Below are 16,913 nucleotides of genomic sequence, written 5' to 3'. Positions count from 1 at the left end.
CGATGAAATATTATATGTTTGTGGTTATAGAAAAGTAATTAGTACCTTCTGACCAATGGGCTGTGGTATTAATAATATTAAACTAAAAGCCTCAGATGTGGTTTCTTTTTATTTTAAATCTATTGTCACACACAAAATGCATTCACCTCAGATTGCACCCTGTAGTCCTTTCTCCAAGAGGTTGTGGTGTAGTTGTGGTTGTGAGGTGATGTTGAAATGGTCAAATGATCTGCAAAAAGTAAAGTTCCAAGAGAGAGAGAGAGAGAGAGAGAGAGGGTTGAAGAGAAAAAGATTTCATCCACAATGACATTTTTAATGAATTGCTGATGCTCATCAAAGTAAGAGCTATAACAGACTGAGGCATTTTTGGTTTAATGCTTCCATGGTGCCAGAACATTGGTTTAAAAGTATTTATCATACTAATAAGCAAATATGCATGCATTAGAAGAGGCCACATGAGCTGTCATTGACGTTTTTGAAGGGAAACAGATGCATGCAGGTTCAGCACAATCAAAATATTTGAAACAGACATTTGTGGTGTGGAAGCGCAAATGAAAAAAGGCCTCGAACTTCACACACCCTATCACTATGCTGCCTTTGTTCATTATGCCAGAGGTTCTCTCTCTCTCTCTCTCTCTCGCTCTCTCTCTCTCTCTCCCAGAAGAATGTTTACTTCATATTTCCAGTTCCGTGAAAAACTATTAAAAAATTTCTTCACCAGCTTCTAATATATTCGAGTTTATAAGGGTGTGGGAAGCATATGCAGAAATCTGCCCCCCCTCACCCCCCAGCTACCCTTCAGATTAATGAAACACATAAAAATCACATCTCAGTCTTGTAAAGCTGTTCATACTGTATGGTCCTACAGGCCAAGGCATGCAAAATAAAGGAAGAAAGCAATTGAGAAAGATGGAGAGAGATACAGAGAAAGAGAGAGAGAGAGAGAGAGAGAGAGAGAGAGAGAGAAACATGCAGAATTGCAGGTTGCCGATGCGGTTCACAACAGAATAGCATTTTCCCCCTTTGGGCTATGTGCCTTCACAGATGTTGCATTCAGCCTTTGCAGCGTTTGGCCTCTCGAAAAGTGCTCTAAGTCCTGACTGCATTCCCTCTCATTGTACTATGAAGGGGAGAGAGAGAAAGAGAGACGCAGAAGATGGTAGGTTGTTTACCACCCCCCACCCCATCCCATTCCTCCTCCATTCTCCCAGTTAGCTGCTTGAGGGCGTTGGGTAGGTGGGTGGGATGGAGTGGGGGGGGGGGGGTCAATTGCGAAGGGTCCAGCTTGAGGCAGCACAGAGGGTCACAGAATGGAGCTGCGCGTCTGGGCCTCTCGAAATCCTGAATCCTCCGGGTGGGTGGTCTCCTCTCCTCTCCCTTTCTTTCTCTCTCTTCTCCCAACACCTCCAAGTGGAGTGATTAGCTCATCTACTCTCTCTCTCTCTGTAGTCAGCTGCAGCGCCACTGCTCCGACATGGCTGCCGGTGGAAAAGGTACATCTCGTTCCTGGTTGCGTTAGACAACCTGCTGAATGGGTGGCGGTGAGCACTAATCCTGCCACTGATTATCTCTGGCATGAGGATACAAACAGTAATAAAAGAGCACACAGCTTCGCTTTTATGCACACACAGACACAGCACACTCACAGGGCCTATTATATGATACTGTTCCACTTTTGAACTTATAATGTTTCATATGGCTTCCACAGTAAACACTGAGAAATAAAGGTACCAAACTGTACTTTTCTTTGTCTGTATCGGTATCTTTACTTGGAAAGGTTCACACTGTGTACCTTTAATTAGCTTTTCGTATAAAGTTTCATAAAAAAATACATCTATCAGCTATCCTTAAGGTCCAGTTATATGCCTTAAACTATTTTAAAATGGTGCACATTTCCAGGCAAAATTTACAAGATATAATACATATATAAGGTACAAAAATGGTATGATGCCAGTTATAAGAAAAAAAAAATTACACTTTTCCTTTTGATACCTTTATTTCTGGGAAAGGTAGTTAAGATTTGATCCTTGCATAAAAATAAAAATGAGTGCGCTCTCTCTCTCTTTGTCATATATTAATCAGGATAATATTTGGGAAAATTCAAAACACAATCCTTGCATTTTATATTTATTTTTAGACAAGAAATAGAAATAAAAATACCAAACTTGCCACTGAGGGTGTACTTTTACTTACTTATTTACTTTATCTGCAAAACTTTAAATATAAGGTACAAAAGGTACATCAGTCGATCACAAGATACACCACATGCATTTTCCTAGGTAAAATATACATAATATTTCAAAGGTACTCATAATTAGTAAAGGTACTAAATAGGGAAAAGTATAATTTGTTACCTTTTTTTTTTTCTGAGAGTGTAGGAAGATGGGATCAAGTTTAAGCATGAATAAAGTTCATGGTCTAATTTGTTATTAAACTATGCATTGTGTTTTTGTATTAAGCTTATTATGCGCAACCTTAGATTAGACCATTTTATTTTGCTACAGGTTTCACTGAGTTAGTTAAGTACTGCCTGTAGGTTCCAGCTTTTACTTACATACACTGACACCTAGTGGCTAAACTCTGCCATTCCTGATACAGTCATGTGGCTTCACCCCCTTAATCACTGGTAACTTGTGCATTTTGACATTTACCTACAAGTTAAAATGAAATTCTACAGGCACACTAATTTATCCTACAAACAGCTTGATTACTGATTGACTGCTGACTATGACCTGTCTCCTTTGTTATAGAGTTGTATTTACCAAAGTATCTTTGCTTCATCCTTGGCCAAGGCAATTATTAACCACAGCAATTTCACAGATGACAAATTAAAGGCAAACACAAGCCACTAGAGCACATCCAAACCACACCCATTGGGATAGAAATGGTTCCTTCAAGAAAGAAGGTGATCAGTGAGAAGAACTTTGTACTGTTTGCAATGACTCTTTCTGCTAAGGGGATAAGTGGACACAAAGCGTGCCGGCAAAATAAATAAACTAATACCAGCATACCCACAGCAACATCAGTTTCATTAAACTTACAACATACTGTTGGCTGTCATGTACCTTTTCTGAGAAGAATCAGAAGATGCTGAGAAACTGAAATACTGAATTCTTAAACTCCCAAATATAGTTAAAACCATCATTAACACAAAAACATACTTTAATCACATTTCTGGTATATCTGTGTGTGTGGAACTTTAAAATATATACAGTACCCTGTTGGCATCCATGAAAAATAGGGCTCACTTTCTTCTAACTATTACATTTGACTTTTTATAATAAATTTGAGCTTTCAGTATCATTATTAACCAAAAGATGATGTCCTTCCCCTTCTGAGTTCTGGCTTTCTTCCTCCTTTGCCACATCTTAAGGAGTTTCCTTTTAGCTTAATGGTGAAGAGCTTAGTTGAGGTTGCGTTGAGACAATCTGTATTGAGCTAGAAAAATGCCACAATGTTTTTATTTGGAAAGTCCTCTACTTTTTTTTTTTTTTAAAGACATTTTTATATTCATACTCTCGACAAACTATCTGTAAATTATCATTAACCAGCTGATCGACTGACTCTCATTTGATGACAAATGATGTTTATTTATCTTTCAACAGAACGTCATGATTGTATCAACAGAGTCCACATGAACTGAATGATCTGGTAAACATTAACAAAGCTAAACTAGACTCTTCCAAATAAGGTGAAAGGGAAAAATGGACAATCTGGACTATAGCTTGTGTATAGGGTGTGTATAGGTGATCTGAACAGTGCTGGAAATCATAACCCACTATAAAGTTCTTATGGTTATACATAATGTCAGCTGGAATGCAACAACAACAAAAATTAATAAATTTGATCAAGAATTAGTTCCATGGATGTAAATTGTACACGTTGATTGTAAAACAGTTAGAGAACTCACGCTCTACTCTACATCAACATCCATAAACTGTTGACAACATCTTCAGAACTTGTTCATGGGCTTGTTTATGTTACATGCCAGACTGTTTGACAGTCTATAGAAAGCAAGTTGACTGTTAAATTCTTTTCTAACAATTTCTGACAAATAAGGCAACTGATTTTGAAAGAGAAGTAAAGCAAGCCATCTGTGTCAAGCTGAAACAAAACTCTTCAGACATATGGGATCTGAACAATCTGAAATACCATTTATCTATTTATAACATCGGCTCACCTCTTTACCCTAAAGGATCAAACCTCTAGAGGGTCATGTGACTTTAACATGACATCATTGATGTAAATCAAACAGGGAAATAATTCCAGTTCTGTAGATGAGATTAAGCATGACGAAGAGTTGTGAAATGTCCTCAAGTCCTGTTTCTTGTCACACAAATTAACATAAAAGGAAATGTCACCTTCCTGAGCTATGGCTCACAGGAGTCGCAGGAGAATTTACCAGCCATTATTTATAATGTAGTTCTATAAACGGCATGGGAACCTGACTAAACAGATTTTATTTATCATATAAGGTTCAGTGTCCTAGTCTGTATCGAATCAAAGTACCGATCCGGTTTGGATGTAACACCTGAAATGAGCTCCGCCTTTTCATCTACATCTCCTGAGTTAAGCTGCAGTGTGACGCACAAGCCCAGTCCTCTGTATAGACATGGTGATTTACACACAGTGTTGCATAAAATCACTGTTAAATCTTTAAATATTGAGAACCCATGTGCCTTCTTTCCCTTTTTTGATCTATAACAATGATGTCTTTAAATAATCTTTAAATAAGAAGGTCATCCAGTGTTCTATGGATTGTATACATATATGCAGTGATGCACCATGAATTAGCAGGAAATATATATATATATATATATATATATATATATATATATATATATATATATAAACACACACACACACACACACACACACACACACACACGCACACACACACACAAAAACAAGCAAATAATATGATTTAAAAAAACCCTGAAACCCCTGTACTTTCTAATTCCACTAGGAATTATTAGGTGGGTAGGAGGGATCTGGAGTCTGGAGATTTTGAGCCCCTAAAATGGGGATATTGGAAAAATTTGAGAACCCCAGTCCTAAGCACATGCTCATACACACATATACACACACATACCCACAGGGCAAAGAGCCTTTTCAAATCCCTAACCTGATCTATGTTTTCAAGGCATTGAAAAGGTTTCTTAAGCAGTATGATGACTATGTTAAGGTCCATGTTTTTGCAGTAAGGCAAATAGTGTACATGGCTGATTTTATACTTTGATCACATGACTCCTTGGAAGTGTCTGACATGCGACAGAATACACGTTCTATTTCAAAAACTATCATGAAAGCATTATTTCCCCTTATAGGATATAAAGTTGTGTACAAGCAACAGCTTTGCAAGTTACTGTACATATATTTACCAATCAACATCAATATCTATAAAAGTCAAGATCCTTTTACTTGCTTGTACAAAATGAATGATGAGCACATGTGCTTTTTTTTTTTTTTTTTTTTGCATTCACTGTAATTATTGTAAATTATTTTTATAGTGATGTCATAAATTTAAAAATGACAGAAAGCTAAAAAAACTAAAATAACACAACTTCCTGTTATCAAGCATTTGAGCAATCAGTAGAACATCCTGTGGAGGAGGTTTATGTCAGCTTTTGTTGGCCACTCAATTGATGCAATGGGTAGAGTACATGCACAAACGTACACACACACACGCACACACACAAAATAGAGCATGAGCTTGAACATCATGGAGAAAATGAGTGCTACCTTTTGCATTCTGACAGTTGTGGGTATGTATCTTAATTATTTTAAAGTGCCTATGTTGATGTTATAGCATGGTTATATCTAATAAATAATGGTGCAAGGTCATGTTTTGCTGTAATGATAGGAAGCTTAATTATGTAATTAGCCAATAAGAGATTGCTAGAATTTGAATAATGTATTCATTTTCATTATTCATTAATGTATTATATAAACCATACATTAAAAAAATACTTTGTATTTTTTTAAAACTCAGTATCTTGATTATTGTGTTTTATCTGATCGGTACTGTTCATGTCACACAGGAACTCTGTTGGTACCAACATTTGCTGAGAACAAGACCTCAGATAATCTTGCTGAAAACATTACTACAACCCAAATATCAGTCTTCATGTCCAAAAAACCTGTTGATATGACTAGCTCAATGAATGTGAGCAATGGAACTGAAGGCAACACAGCCACAGCTCAAAACGCGCCCATCAACAACTCAACCACTCCCATGACACCAAATGAAGGTAGCAGTTTAGTGATGTTCACGAGTCATGGAAAATGTTGCATCTTCTTAAAATAAATTATAAAGAGAGAAAAGAAATGAGGAAAATAAAGTTGGTTAGAAATGAACTTCCGTTTTAACACCCACTTGCGCAATGGTTTGATTTACTTATCATTTAATCAAAATTGGTACAAGGGCAACGGTTCCACATGTTCCACTCTATTGGCACCAATGTTAATATGTTGGTTTAAAAGTATAAACTTTAATTTTAGAGCAATTTGTGTTACTTGGGTTACCTATTTAATCATCAAGCTGCCTTTATTGAAGGAAGTTCACACATTGTGTCAAAAATAATACTGAGGTCTTGATACTGAGGTGTTTTTCACTGACTTGTTGAATTTTTGTCCAGGAAATACCAGGACGGTTTCACCTGAATTAGATCCAACAACTAAGAAAATTAACGGTACAGTTGATTACATTCACATCCACAATATGTACAAAAATGATATCTGTGTTACTGTCTTCACCAGTAACACGACCAGATTTTACAACACATAAAATACCTAATCATTTAACAGTGCCCACACCTGGACCAAAGCCCAAATCTACAACCAAAAAGGACCACACCATAACCACGAGCACAAAAACACCCTCAGGTAGGCAAACTTGTATTTATTTAATCATGCCGTGTATAGCAAGGAAACAAGCAAACACATCGGGTCATGCTGTAATAGGAAAATAATCAACAACAGAGTGAGACAGGATGTGGCCTGACGTGGCGCAGAGTTACTCCTACTCCCCTGGAGTTATTTTTCTATGACAGCACATCCTTAAGTGTTTTATTCCCCTTATACTACAGCAATTTGAGCATTTGTAATATTATGTGATTAATAACAAAATATCATACTCTTTTTATAGTTTAGTTTATAGTTACTTTTAATGTTGTGGGATGTTATAATATTGTAGACTGTTACAAAGACACGGCTTGTTACAAAGAGCTGACACTGGAGGCTCCTTCCATAAATGTTTAATTAATATCTAAGCACGTTTCACCTCATGGAGGCTATATGATGTTTTTTAAGTTTTAAGACTTAATTAGTCGCACTCTAGGTTTACAGCATTAGGCTAAATACATCAAGCTTGATTTGAAGCTTCATCTTGATGGCACAGTTTTTTTTTCCTCAACAGAATAAATCTCAAATTCTTCTACTTCTTTTATTATTATTATTATTATTATTATTATTATTATTATTATTATTATTATTATTATTATTATTATTATTATTATTATTATTATTATTATTATTATTATTATTATGGGCGCACGGTGGCTTAGTGGTTAGCACGTGCGCCTCACACCGCCAGGGTCGGGGTTTGATTCCCGCTGCTCTGTGTGTGCGGAGTTTGCATGTTCTGCCCATGCTGCAGGGGGTTCCTCCGGGTACTCTGGTTTCCTCCCCCAGTCCAAAGACATGCATGGTAGGCTGATTGGCATGTCTAAACTGTCCGTCATGTCTGAATGTGTGTGTGATTGTGTGCCCTGCAATGGACTTGCAACTTGCACCCTGTCCAGGGTGTACCCCGCCTTGTGCCCAATGCTCCCTGGGATAGGCTCCAGGTTCCCTGTGACTCTGCAAAGGAGTAAGCGGTTGAAGATGGATGGATGGATTATTATTATTATTATTTACATGAATGTATACTAAGAGACAAACATGTAAGGAAGAATGTGTTCCTGCTATAATTAAATTTTGCACAATCTTTATAAATGGTGTTCCATTATGCGCAATAGTTTCATTTGAACTCTGAATTCTTTATATATAATACACATCTATGCATCTTAAAGTTACTAATTGGCTTTAACATGTTTTATTTTCAGGTGATGAAGTAAAAACAGACAGCTCATCAGGTAAAGATCAGCACTTTATTAAACACTTAAACAATTGCACATTATTTAATTTGCGTAATCAATCAGTCAACTCAAATAAAATTTTTCCTCTTTCTTTCAGTGTACATCATTGTCTTGATCGTCATCATTCTGGTTATTGCTGTTATTGGCATCATGTGCTTCTGTTTTAAAAATAATCGCAGGGTAAGAAACTTTTTAAAAAAATACAATTTACCATTCATTACTATTTATTTTCTGCTTGTTAGTTTTTGAGAACATACAAGCAGCACTATATTATTCCCAAATAGTATGTTCTGATGATCTTTTTAGTGATGCGCACTTCTGAAATGATTCCATTCACATTGTTCTTCCTTTTTGTTGTCCTAATAGAGTCAATATGCACTCATATTAATATTCCTGTCTTCCAGAGGTTCTCTGTAGATATACATGCCAAAAATGAAGATGCTCAAATTCCACTTGCTGAAGTGGAGCCAGAGATGAATGAGAGCTCACTAAAAGGTTATTCTACACAACACATTACACACCACACACTTGAAACAACACTGTACTGTATATATGTATATATTCAATATATATACAATACACAATATATATATATATATATATATATATATATATATATATATATATATAGATAGATAGATAGATAGATAGATAGATACTCTTTATTCACATACAGGCATGAAAACATTTATTTCGTTTGAGGGGGAGGAGTCTTCACCGACTGACACAGTGGACAAGACTGAAGGAGAAAAAGGTATTGGACATGTTTTATTATATATCACACTTCACACTATCTCTCTCTCTCTCTCTCTCTCTCTCTGTATATATATATATATATATATATATATATATAGAGAGAGAGAGAGAGAGAGAGAGGGGGGGGGGGGGCATATGATGCAAACTAGCATTCTACAGAATAAAACTATATGCGGTGCTTATATTGATCATTTTCCTGTAATAACACTTCCAAAAGTGCTTTATTCCTCTTATACCACGTCATTTTAGTAATTATTAGATTTTTAACATTTATTAAAGAGTGACACATCGTACCTTTTATCCACTTATTTAATGTAGAAAGTCCACAAAACCCGTTAGTTCCTGTTAAGACTCCGCCGTGGATGAAAACGTACTGTCTATTACAAAGTGCTGACATTTTAGACTCCTTCCCTAAATGTTAAATAAACGTCTCCTCACAGAAAACTTCACCCCGTCAATGGTTAGGTTATTCTTTGTTAAATAAGAGTGCATCTTTAACAATTCTGTTAATTATTAGGTTCAAATTATGTGCAGAGTTTGCCAGACAAGTCCCTGTGAACGAGCAGTTAGCATAAAAACAATAACAAATTCAAACAAGTGCATTAATATAAACTTGTGATTTGCCTTGTAGCCAGAATTACTTTCAGAACTGCTGTAATGGAAAATTAATCAACACCTTCTGACCAATCAGATTTGAGAATTTAACAGTGCTGTGGTATATGCATCAATATCGCAGGGGTTAGATGGTGTGACCAGTATACCATTTGCATGCTTGCACCTCTTTGCAGCATCTGTTTATAGTTCCTGCTATTGATGCACCAGTGTACTTCTTCTTTCTACTAGGAAAACAGAAGGAAGTGAGTTAGCTCATCTATTCCACCAATATTGCTTCATTTTATTCATTCTGAAATGTGTTTTTGCACACTTGCTTCAAGTCAATATACACTTTCTCCTATTCGTTTCACTATACGTGTTAGTTGAGCACTGAATTATACTTTAGTTTGAATAATTAAATAAGAACTTTGGATTTTTAATTCAATTCAATTTCAGTAATATTGCACTTTTATCAATAAACATTGTCACAAAGTAGCTTCACAAAAAAAAAAAAAAAAAAAATGGATGTAGATTCAGTTCATTAATTAACAAGCCAGTCACTGTGCTGCCCCATTTTCTCTATTTGTTGATGATGGACTTTAGGGTGTTCCATGGTACATCTAATATTTTAGAAATTCTTAGTTAAACAGTACTGAGTGTGTTGAAAGGAGGTTCAGTATGAGTAGTGGGGTCTTTATTGTTACAGCAACAGTTCTTAGGTGCAACTCTACAGTATCCAAATGTTTGGCGTAAACTGTTTTTAAGAATAGCAGTCTTTAGGATATCTTTGTGGGGCTACCCACATGCGTCCACATAAATGAATAGTTCATTGAGGTGGGGGGAAATTAAATCATTATCCACATAGTATTTGTATTTGTATTTGGTCCGCCAAGATATATGTGGTATCTGACATTTATTTGCCTTTTTTGTTTCGCTTGAAGCTATGAAGTATTAAATTTTTATCTTAATGATTGCATTAAAATTAGCTGTACATTGTTTTCCCTAGCATCTAATGCTGGATGTATACCCCCCAAATAACTTGTTAGCTAGTTAATAAGTACATTAATATCTATTAAATCTATTCACTGTTAAGAGTTTACATTAGGAATAAGTTTATTTCTGAATAAAGCTCTAGAGATTAGATTAAGCATGTAGATTAGTTTAGTGCACAGAACGGTGCTAAAGGTTAGATAATAAATGAGTTTATTGAACAGTTAGGTTCTGGAAGTCAGAGTAAGGATCAGTTTCTTGCACAAAAATGGTCTACAGTTATCAGTTTACTGCTCAAAAAATCATCAAGGTTAACGTATGGACCAATCTATTTTTCAGAATGGTTAGAGGTTAGAGGAAGGACAGTGTATTGTACACACAGTTCTAGACTTTGGATTAAGTTTATCAGTTTATGGCTAAAAATCCTCTTGATGTTATATTCATGATTGGTTTATTGCAAAGAAAGGTCTCTTGAGCAATGGTCTTCAGTTCAGTAATATTCTTGGGTGTTTTTGCTGAAAGTTTGTAAATTTTGACAATAATCCTTATTTGAAATAGGGGTTGAATCATTTTGATTGCAACTGTATATTATGGAACTTTTACCTGGTATTTCCTATAATAAGATTAAAATAAAACAAATATAAGATTATTAGACTTATTTTTTTTTTATACTAGCTTCATTCTTTAAATGGTCTTATTCTATTCGTAGATTATGTTGCTCTTTTTATGCATTAATTTCTAGTAAGAAACAAAATTATCTGTCAAATATAATAAGAAAATGTAAAGCTTGAAATTAGAAACAATGACTAAAAATAGGTTTATTAATCTTATATTTGGTTTATTGCAATCTTATTATAGGAGCAGGGGCAGACTTTGCACTAGGCAAAGGTAGGCAACCGCCTTGGGAACCAAGAAGCCAAGGGCCCCCTAAGAATGTATTATCCTGCATGTATTTTTAAAAATTATTATATGTATTAAAAATTATTATTAGTGCTAAATGACATATGCTGAAAATTTACATATGAATGTTAAAACACTGAATAGGGCGCCAGTCCTATATTTTGCCTAGGGCCCCAAATCACTAAATCCGCCCCTGCATTGGAAATACTAGACACATTTGACTATATTACAGTAAGATATTAATTATAATTTATTGCTCTAGGTTGCTCTACAAAAAGGCTCTAGCGCAAGGTGTCCAATCTTATCCAGAAAGGGCCGGTGTGGGTGCGGGTTTTCATTTTAACCAAGCAGAAGCTACACCTGAGTCTATTGAAAGCCAAGATCAACTGATTAAACAGGTGGAATCACCCACACCGGCCCTTTCCAGATAAGATTGGACACCCCTGCTCTAGAGATTAGAGTAAAGATCACTTTAATTAATAATAAAAAAAAACTGTAGAAATGACATTAATAATCAGTTAGATTAAGAATTAGTTTATTCCACAAGATGATTCTAAAAACAACTGAAATCCATTAAAGATACTTAAAAGACCATAGGAATCAGAGCACAAACCATACTTTGAGCAGTTAATATCGGCGCCCACCACTAGATGGAATGCTAAGACAGTGACAGTGTTGAAGGACTGGAAACTGTAGATTTTATGAAGGCATCTATAGCTGACAAATATACGTTTCATTTTCAAACTTACATTTTCTTAGGTTTACTTAGGTTAAGAGTGAAAGAACAGCTATTGCTCACATTTTATAAGAACCCCAAAATTCCAGTGTTATTCAATATCTTATTGCAGGAAGCAGAAGTCTTAGTTGTGGCTCGTCTTAAACTTCACTTGGTTTAAGGTCAGATATGTTCCTCTTAATCTTGACAACATATCAAAATTTTACAACTACCTAGATTTCTAAACTCATCTGTTCCTCTTGTCAATTTTAGAGGACCTTATGTGGAATGAATGTGTTGATATTGAAGGTAGTGTATGATTTACCGCTGTTTAACAGCTTGCTTAATTTAAGCATTTTAGTCATCATAATTTTTTTTTTCTTTTCACCATGGAGGTGTGAACCTACTGTGTATGTTATGTCTGTTGTTGTCTATGTGTGTGAAGGGTGTTTATGGCCATTCATGCTTCATGATGTGTTCAGTTAAGTGAGCTTGTGTATGAAGTTATAGTATTTTTCATGTCAATAGTAGGGTGTGTGACAAGACAAGTTGACTTGATAACATTTAAAATGGTCCAAACGAACATGCATCTAAATACAATTGGAAGAATTTTGAAGGTTTTAAAGAGAAGGTTGAAAAAATAAACAAATCCAAAGGGCAGAGACAAAGTCGAAGTGGAAAGATTCAAAGGGTTCAGGTGATTACATTAAGTAACAGATTGCACTGAGCAAATTTCAAAAACAAGATTAGCATGCACGCAAATATAAAAGCTTGTTTACGTCACTAGTGATGTGCTAAGGGGAATATTTTGCAATAAGTCATGTTTTCATAGTGATCTGTTCATTTGAAACATATGTGTATGATTAGAAGTTTGGGAAGTAGGAGTGAGAGAGACGTAATGATAATCGAAGATTCTGCTAAATGGAGTTCATGTTTAAAAACAGGGCTGGTGTGTCAAAGAGGAACTGGAAAAGTTTGCGAAAAAAGCTTAGCTGAAAATGGCGTACACAGGAAGCTGGCCTTTTCTGTATTTATTGTGTGCAATAAGTTTCTTGTGAAAATGACACAATTCAGGGTTTGACATTGAGAAACCAAAGGAAATGCTTCTCACAGAAATTACTATAGCAAAAGAACTCCTTTATCTCTGAAAATGCAGCCATTTTGCTGTGTGCAGACAAATGTAGTTACAGTATCTCACAAAAGTGAGTACACCCCTCACATTTTTGTAAATATTTGATTATGTATTTTCATGTGACAACACTGAAGAAATTACACTTTGCTACAATGTAAAGTAGTTAGTGTACAGCTTGTGTAACAGTGTAAATTTGCTGTTTCCTCAAAATAACTCAACACACAGCCATTAATGTCTAAACCGCTGGCAACAAAAGTGAGTACACCCCTAAGTGAAAATGTCCATATTGGGCCCAATTAGCCATTTTCCCTCCCCGGTGTCATGTGACTTGTTAGTGTTACAAGGTCTCAGGTGTGAATGGGGAGCAGGTGTGTTAAATTTGGTGTCATCGCTCTCACACTCCCTCATACTGGTCACTGGAAGTTCAACATGGCACCTCATGGCAAAGAACTCTCTGAGGATCTGAAAAAAAGAATTGTTGCTCTACATAAAGATGGCCTAGGCTATAAGAAGATTGCCAAGACCCTGACACTGAGCTGCAGCACTGTGGCCAAGACCATACAGCGGTTTAACAGGACAGGTTCCACTCAGGCCCTGCAATGGACTGGCACCCTGTCCAGGGTGTACCCCGCCTTGTGCCCAATGCTCCCTGGGATAGGCTCCAGGTTCCCCGTGACCCTGAAAAGGAGTAAGCGGTAGAAGATGGATGGATGGATGGATGGATGGACGATTGCCAAAACCCTGATACTGAACTGCAGCACGGTGGCGAAGACCATACAGCGGTTTAACAGGACAGGTTCCACTCAGAACAGGCCTCGCCATGGTTGAACAAAGAAGTTGAGTGCACGTGCTCAGCGTCAAATCCAGAGGTTGTGTTTGGGAAATAGACGTATGAGTGCTGCCAGCATTGCTGCAGAGGTTGAAGGGGTGGGGGGTCAGCCTGTCAGTGCTCAGACCATACGCCGTTCACTGCATCAAATTGGTCTGCATGGCTGTCATCCCAGAAGGAAGCTTCTTCTAAACATGATGCACAAGAAAGCACGCAAACAGTTTGCTGAAGACAAGCAGACTAAGGACATGGATTACTGGAACCATGTCCTGTGGTCTGATGAGACCAAGATAAACTTATTTGGTTCAGATGGTATCAAACATGTGTGGCAGCAGCCAGGTGAGGAGTACAAAGACAAGTGTGTCTTGCCTACAGTCAAGCATGGTGGTGGGAGTGTCATGGTCTGGGGCTGCATGAGTGCTGCCGGCACTGGGGTGCTACAGTTCATTGAGGGAACCATGAATGCCAACATATACTTCGGAATGCCTTCGGACACTGGGCCGCAGGGCAGTATCCCAGCATGATAAGGACCCCAAACACGCCTCCAAGATGACCACTGCCTTGCTAAAGAAGCTGAGCGTGAAGGTGATGGACTGGCCAAGCATGTCTCCAGACCTAAACCCTATTGAGCTTCTGTGAGGCATCCTCAAATGGAAGGTGGAGGAGCACCTAATGGTGGCCACACAAAATATTGACACTTTGGGCCCAATTTGGACATTTTCACTTAGGGGTGTATTCACTTTTGTTGCCAGCGTTTTAGACATTAATGTCTGTGTGTTGAGTTATTTTGAGGGGACAGCAAATTTACACTGTTACACAAGCTGTACACTCACTACTTTACATTGTAGCAAAGTGTCATTTCTTCAGAGTTTTCACATTAAAATATATAATCAAATATTTACAAAAATGTGAGGGGTGTACTCACTTTTGTGAGATACTGTATATAATTTATACATTCAATATTAGATATTTATTCATGAATTGTCCTTTGAAACCGTTAATTTAGTCTTTGTTTTATGAAGATTCAGTAGTTAGTAGTTTTGTTTTTTTTTAAATGGTGTGAGTGTGCAGTAGGTGTTACATTGAGGAAGTTTATAACTATACCACATTCACTTTATATGACAACCTTTACAGTTCATGAACTAAGCTATTAAGCTTCTTACATCCACAGAGTGTCTCCAGCAACCACTCCAGAGGCAAAAATATCTCAGGTTAAAAAGTTGAGAATAATGAGAATCCTACAGCTTTAGGGTCATGTTGAGATTAAGGAAACTCTAAATGTATTCACTTGCAGTTTGTATATAGTCTTATATGTTTGTATATATTATAATAAATAGTATTAAGCAGGTGGTCTATAAAATCTCTGCTTTGGTTGTTTAAAATATAAACAATCACTAAAATAATGGCTTTATATCTATATAATTAGTGTAATAATAGAACTCTTTAGGTACACAATGCAAAACAAGGGCACAGTATGTCTTATTTCACACTTAAAAAAAAAAAAAAAAATATATATATATATATATATATATATATATATATATATATATAACTTTTAATACGGATGTTACTTATCGCTTTTACCCCAATTTGTATTCTCTGAATAAATATTAACATCTGCAGGACTTTCACAGACAGTCAACACCAAGACAAATTATTAGCCATGTTGAGGCTAATAATCGTCTTTTAAGTTCTTTGGTCCCATGTCTGTAGATTAGAGTGTGATCCATAGAGCCATTAAGCATACAGCGGAAAAGTGAGATGAAAAGAGGGAAAGGCGTGGATTGCACTTGGCCCATGAGTGAGTAATGCTGATGTGCTTCAGTTGAGTTATGACTCAAACGCTGCAGCCTTTCATACAGTACCTGGTAATAACCAGGTGTCTCTGTTTTCCCACCAGGACCAGCTGTATCTCTTGCACAAGCCCTGCAGGTTTAAGTGCGCTCACTAATCAGAGTACACTCACTTCAGTGTGTTTCAGTGATGGTATTAACAATTTGGTGGAAGTGAATCAATGGTCATGGAAACCATGGAATGAGCAATGGGAAGAACTGCGCTCTGTGTATGTGTGTGTGTGTGTGTGTGTGTGTGTGTGTGTGTGGTGAAATGATGACTAATGGTTTAGTGTGTTGTGTATTCAGGGAATTGGTGGTTCAGTGCTAGTTAAATTGGTAAATGAGATCATTATGTTAATTGTGATGTTAATGGAGACATGTTATTTGATGTTTCATGTTAATTTTATGTTAAGTTTGGCATGTAGGGGAAAGGTAGAAACAGAGAGATGGAGCGAGAGTGTGTGTCGGAATGCGTGTTGGAATTGTGTGGAAATTGGATACACAATCTCCAGCTTCCTTCTTTCATTACATGTGAAAAATGTCTACTCTTTTATAACTTGTAGCTGTAATTTGTTTCCCCTTACTTTGTTAACAAGTTACAGTGCTAATAATGTTTAACCTTTTGATCTTTTGTTTTAAAAATCACAAAAACACTCTGCTCTCATGGATATCAAACAACTGCAAACACAACACGTTTATCAAAAAAAAAAGAAAAAGATCTTTGTTAAATATATGTGTGCCACAATAATTGGCACCCTTTTAGTCAATACTTAGAGCTGTTTTCTTGGCAAAGGGAGGTAGTACAGTGTCTTCTCCTATAATGCCTCATGAGGTTGGAGAATACATGGCAAGGGATCTGAGACCATTCCTCCATACAGAATACCTCTAGATCCTTCAAATTTCCAGGTCCACATTGGTGGACTCTCCTAAACTAAATAACATACAAAAAGACACTATGACTTTGGGGCAAAACACTGTGGCAAAGACTAAACAAAAACCAAAGAACAAAAGACGGCAACATAGA

General features: G+C 36.6%; 1 protein-coding gene across 1 annotated transcript in view; it reads left to right on the top strand.

Annotated features, from left to right (window-relative positions):
- Positions 1 to 5,613: 5,613 nt before the first annotated feature.
- Positions 5,614 to 16,913, top strand: part of si:dkey-27h10.2 (uncharacterized) — a 34,237-nt gene continuing 22,937 nt past the window's right edge. Inside the window, exons 1-8 of the mRNA XM_053622072.1 lie at positions 5,614 to 5,765; positions 6,042 to 6,251; positions 6,639 to 6,692; positions 6,808 to 6,885; positions 8,106 to 8,135; positions 8,236 to 8,318; positions 8,543 to 8,633; positions 8,815 to 8,892. Of these exons, the coding sequence (XP_053478047.1) occupies positions 5,708 to 5,765; positions 6,042 to 6,251; positions 6,639 to 6,692; positions 6,808 to 6,885; positions 8,106 to 8,135; positions 8,236 to 8,318; positions 8,543 to 8,633; positions 8,815 to 8,892 (682 nt within the window). The 5' untranslated portion in view covers positions 5,614 to 5,707. The remainder of the gene's footprint in view (positions 5,766 to 6,041; positions 6,252 to 6,638; positions 6,693 to 6,807; positions 6,886 to 8,105; positions 8,136 to 8,235; positions 8,319 to 8,542; positions 8,634 to 8,814; positions 8,893 to 16,913) is intronic.

The sequence above is a fragment of the Ictalurus furcatus genome, chromosome 3, assembly GCF_023375685.1.
Source record: "Ictalurus furcatus strain D&B chromosome 3, Billie_1.0, whole genome shotgun sequence".
Lineage (NCBI taxonomy): Eukaryota > Metazoa > Chordata > Actinopteri > Siluriformes > Ictaluridae > Ictalurus > Ictalurus furcatus.
The sequence above is the reverse complement of the archived record's forward strand: the minus strand, read 5'-3'. Positions and strand labels throughout refer to the sequence as shown.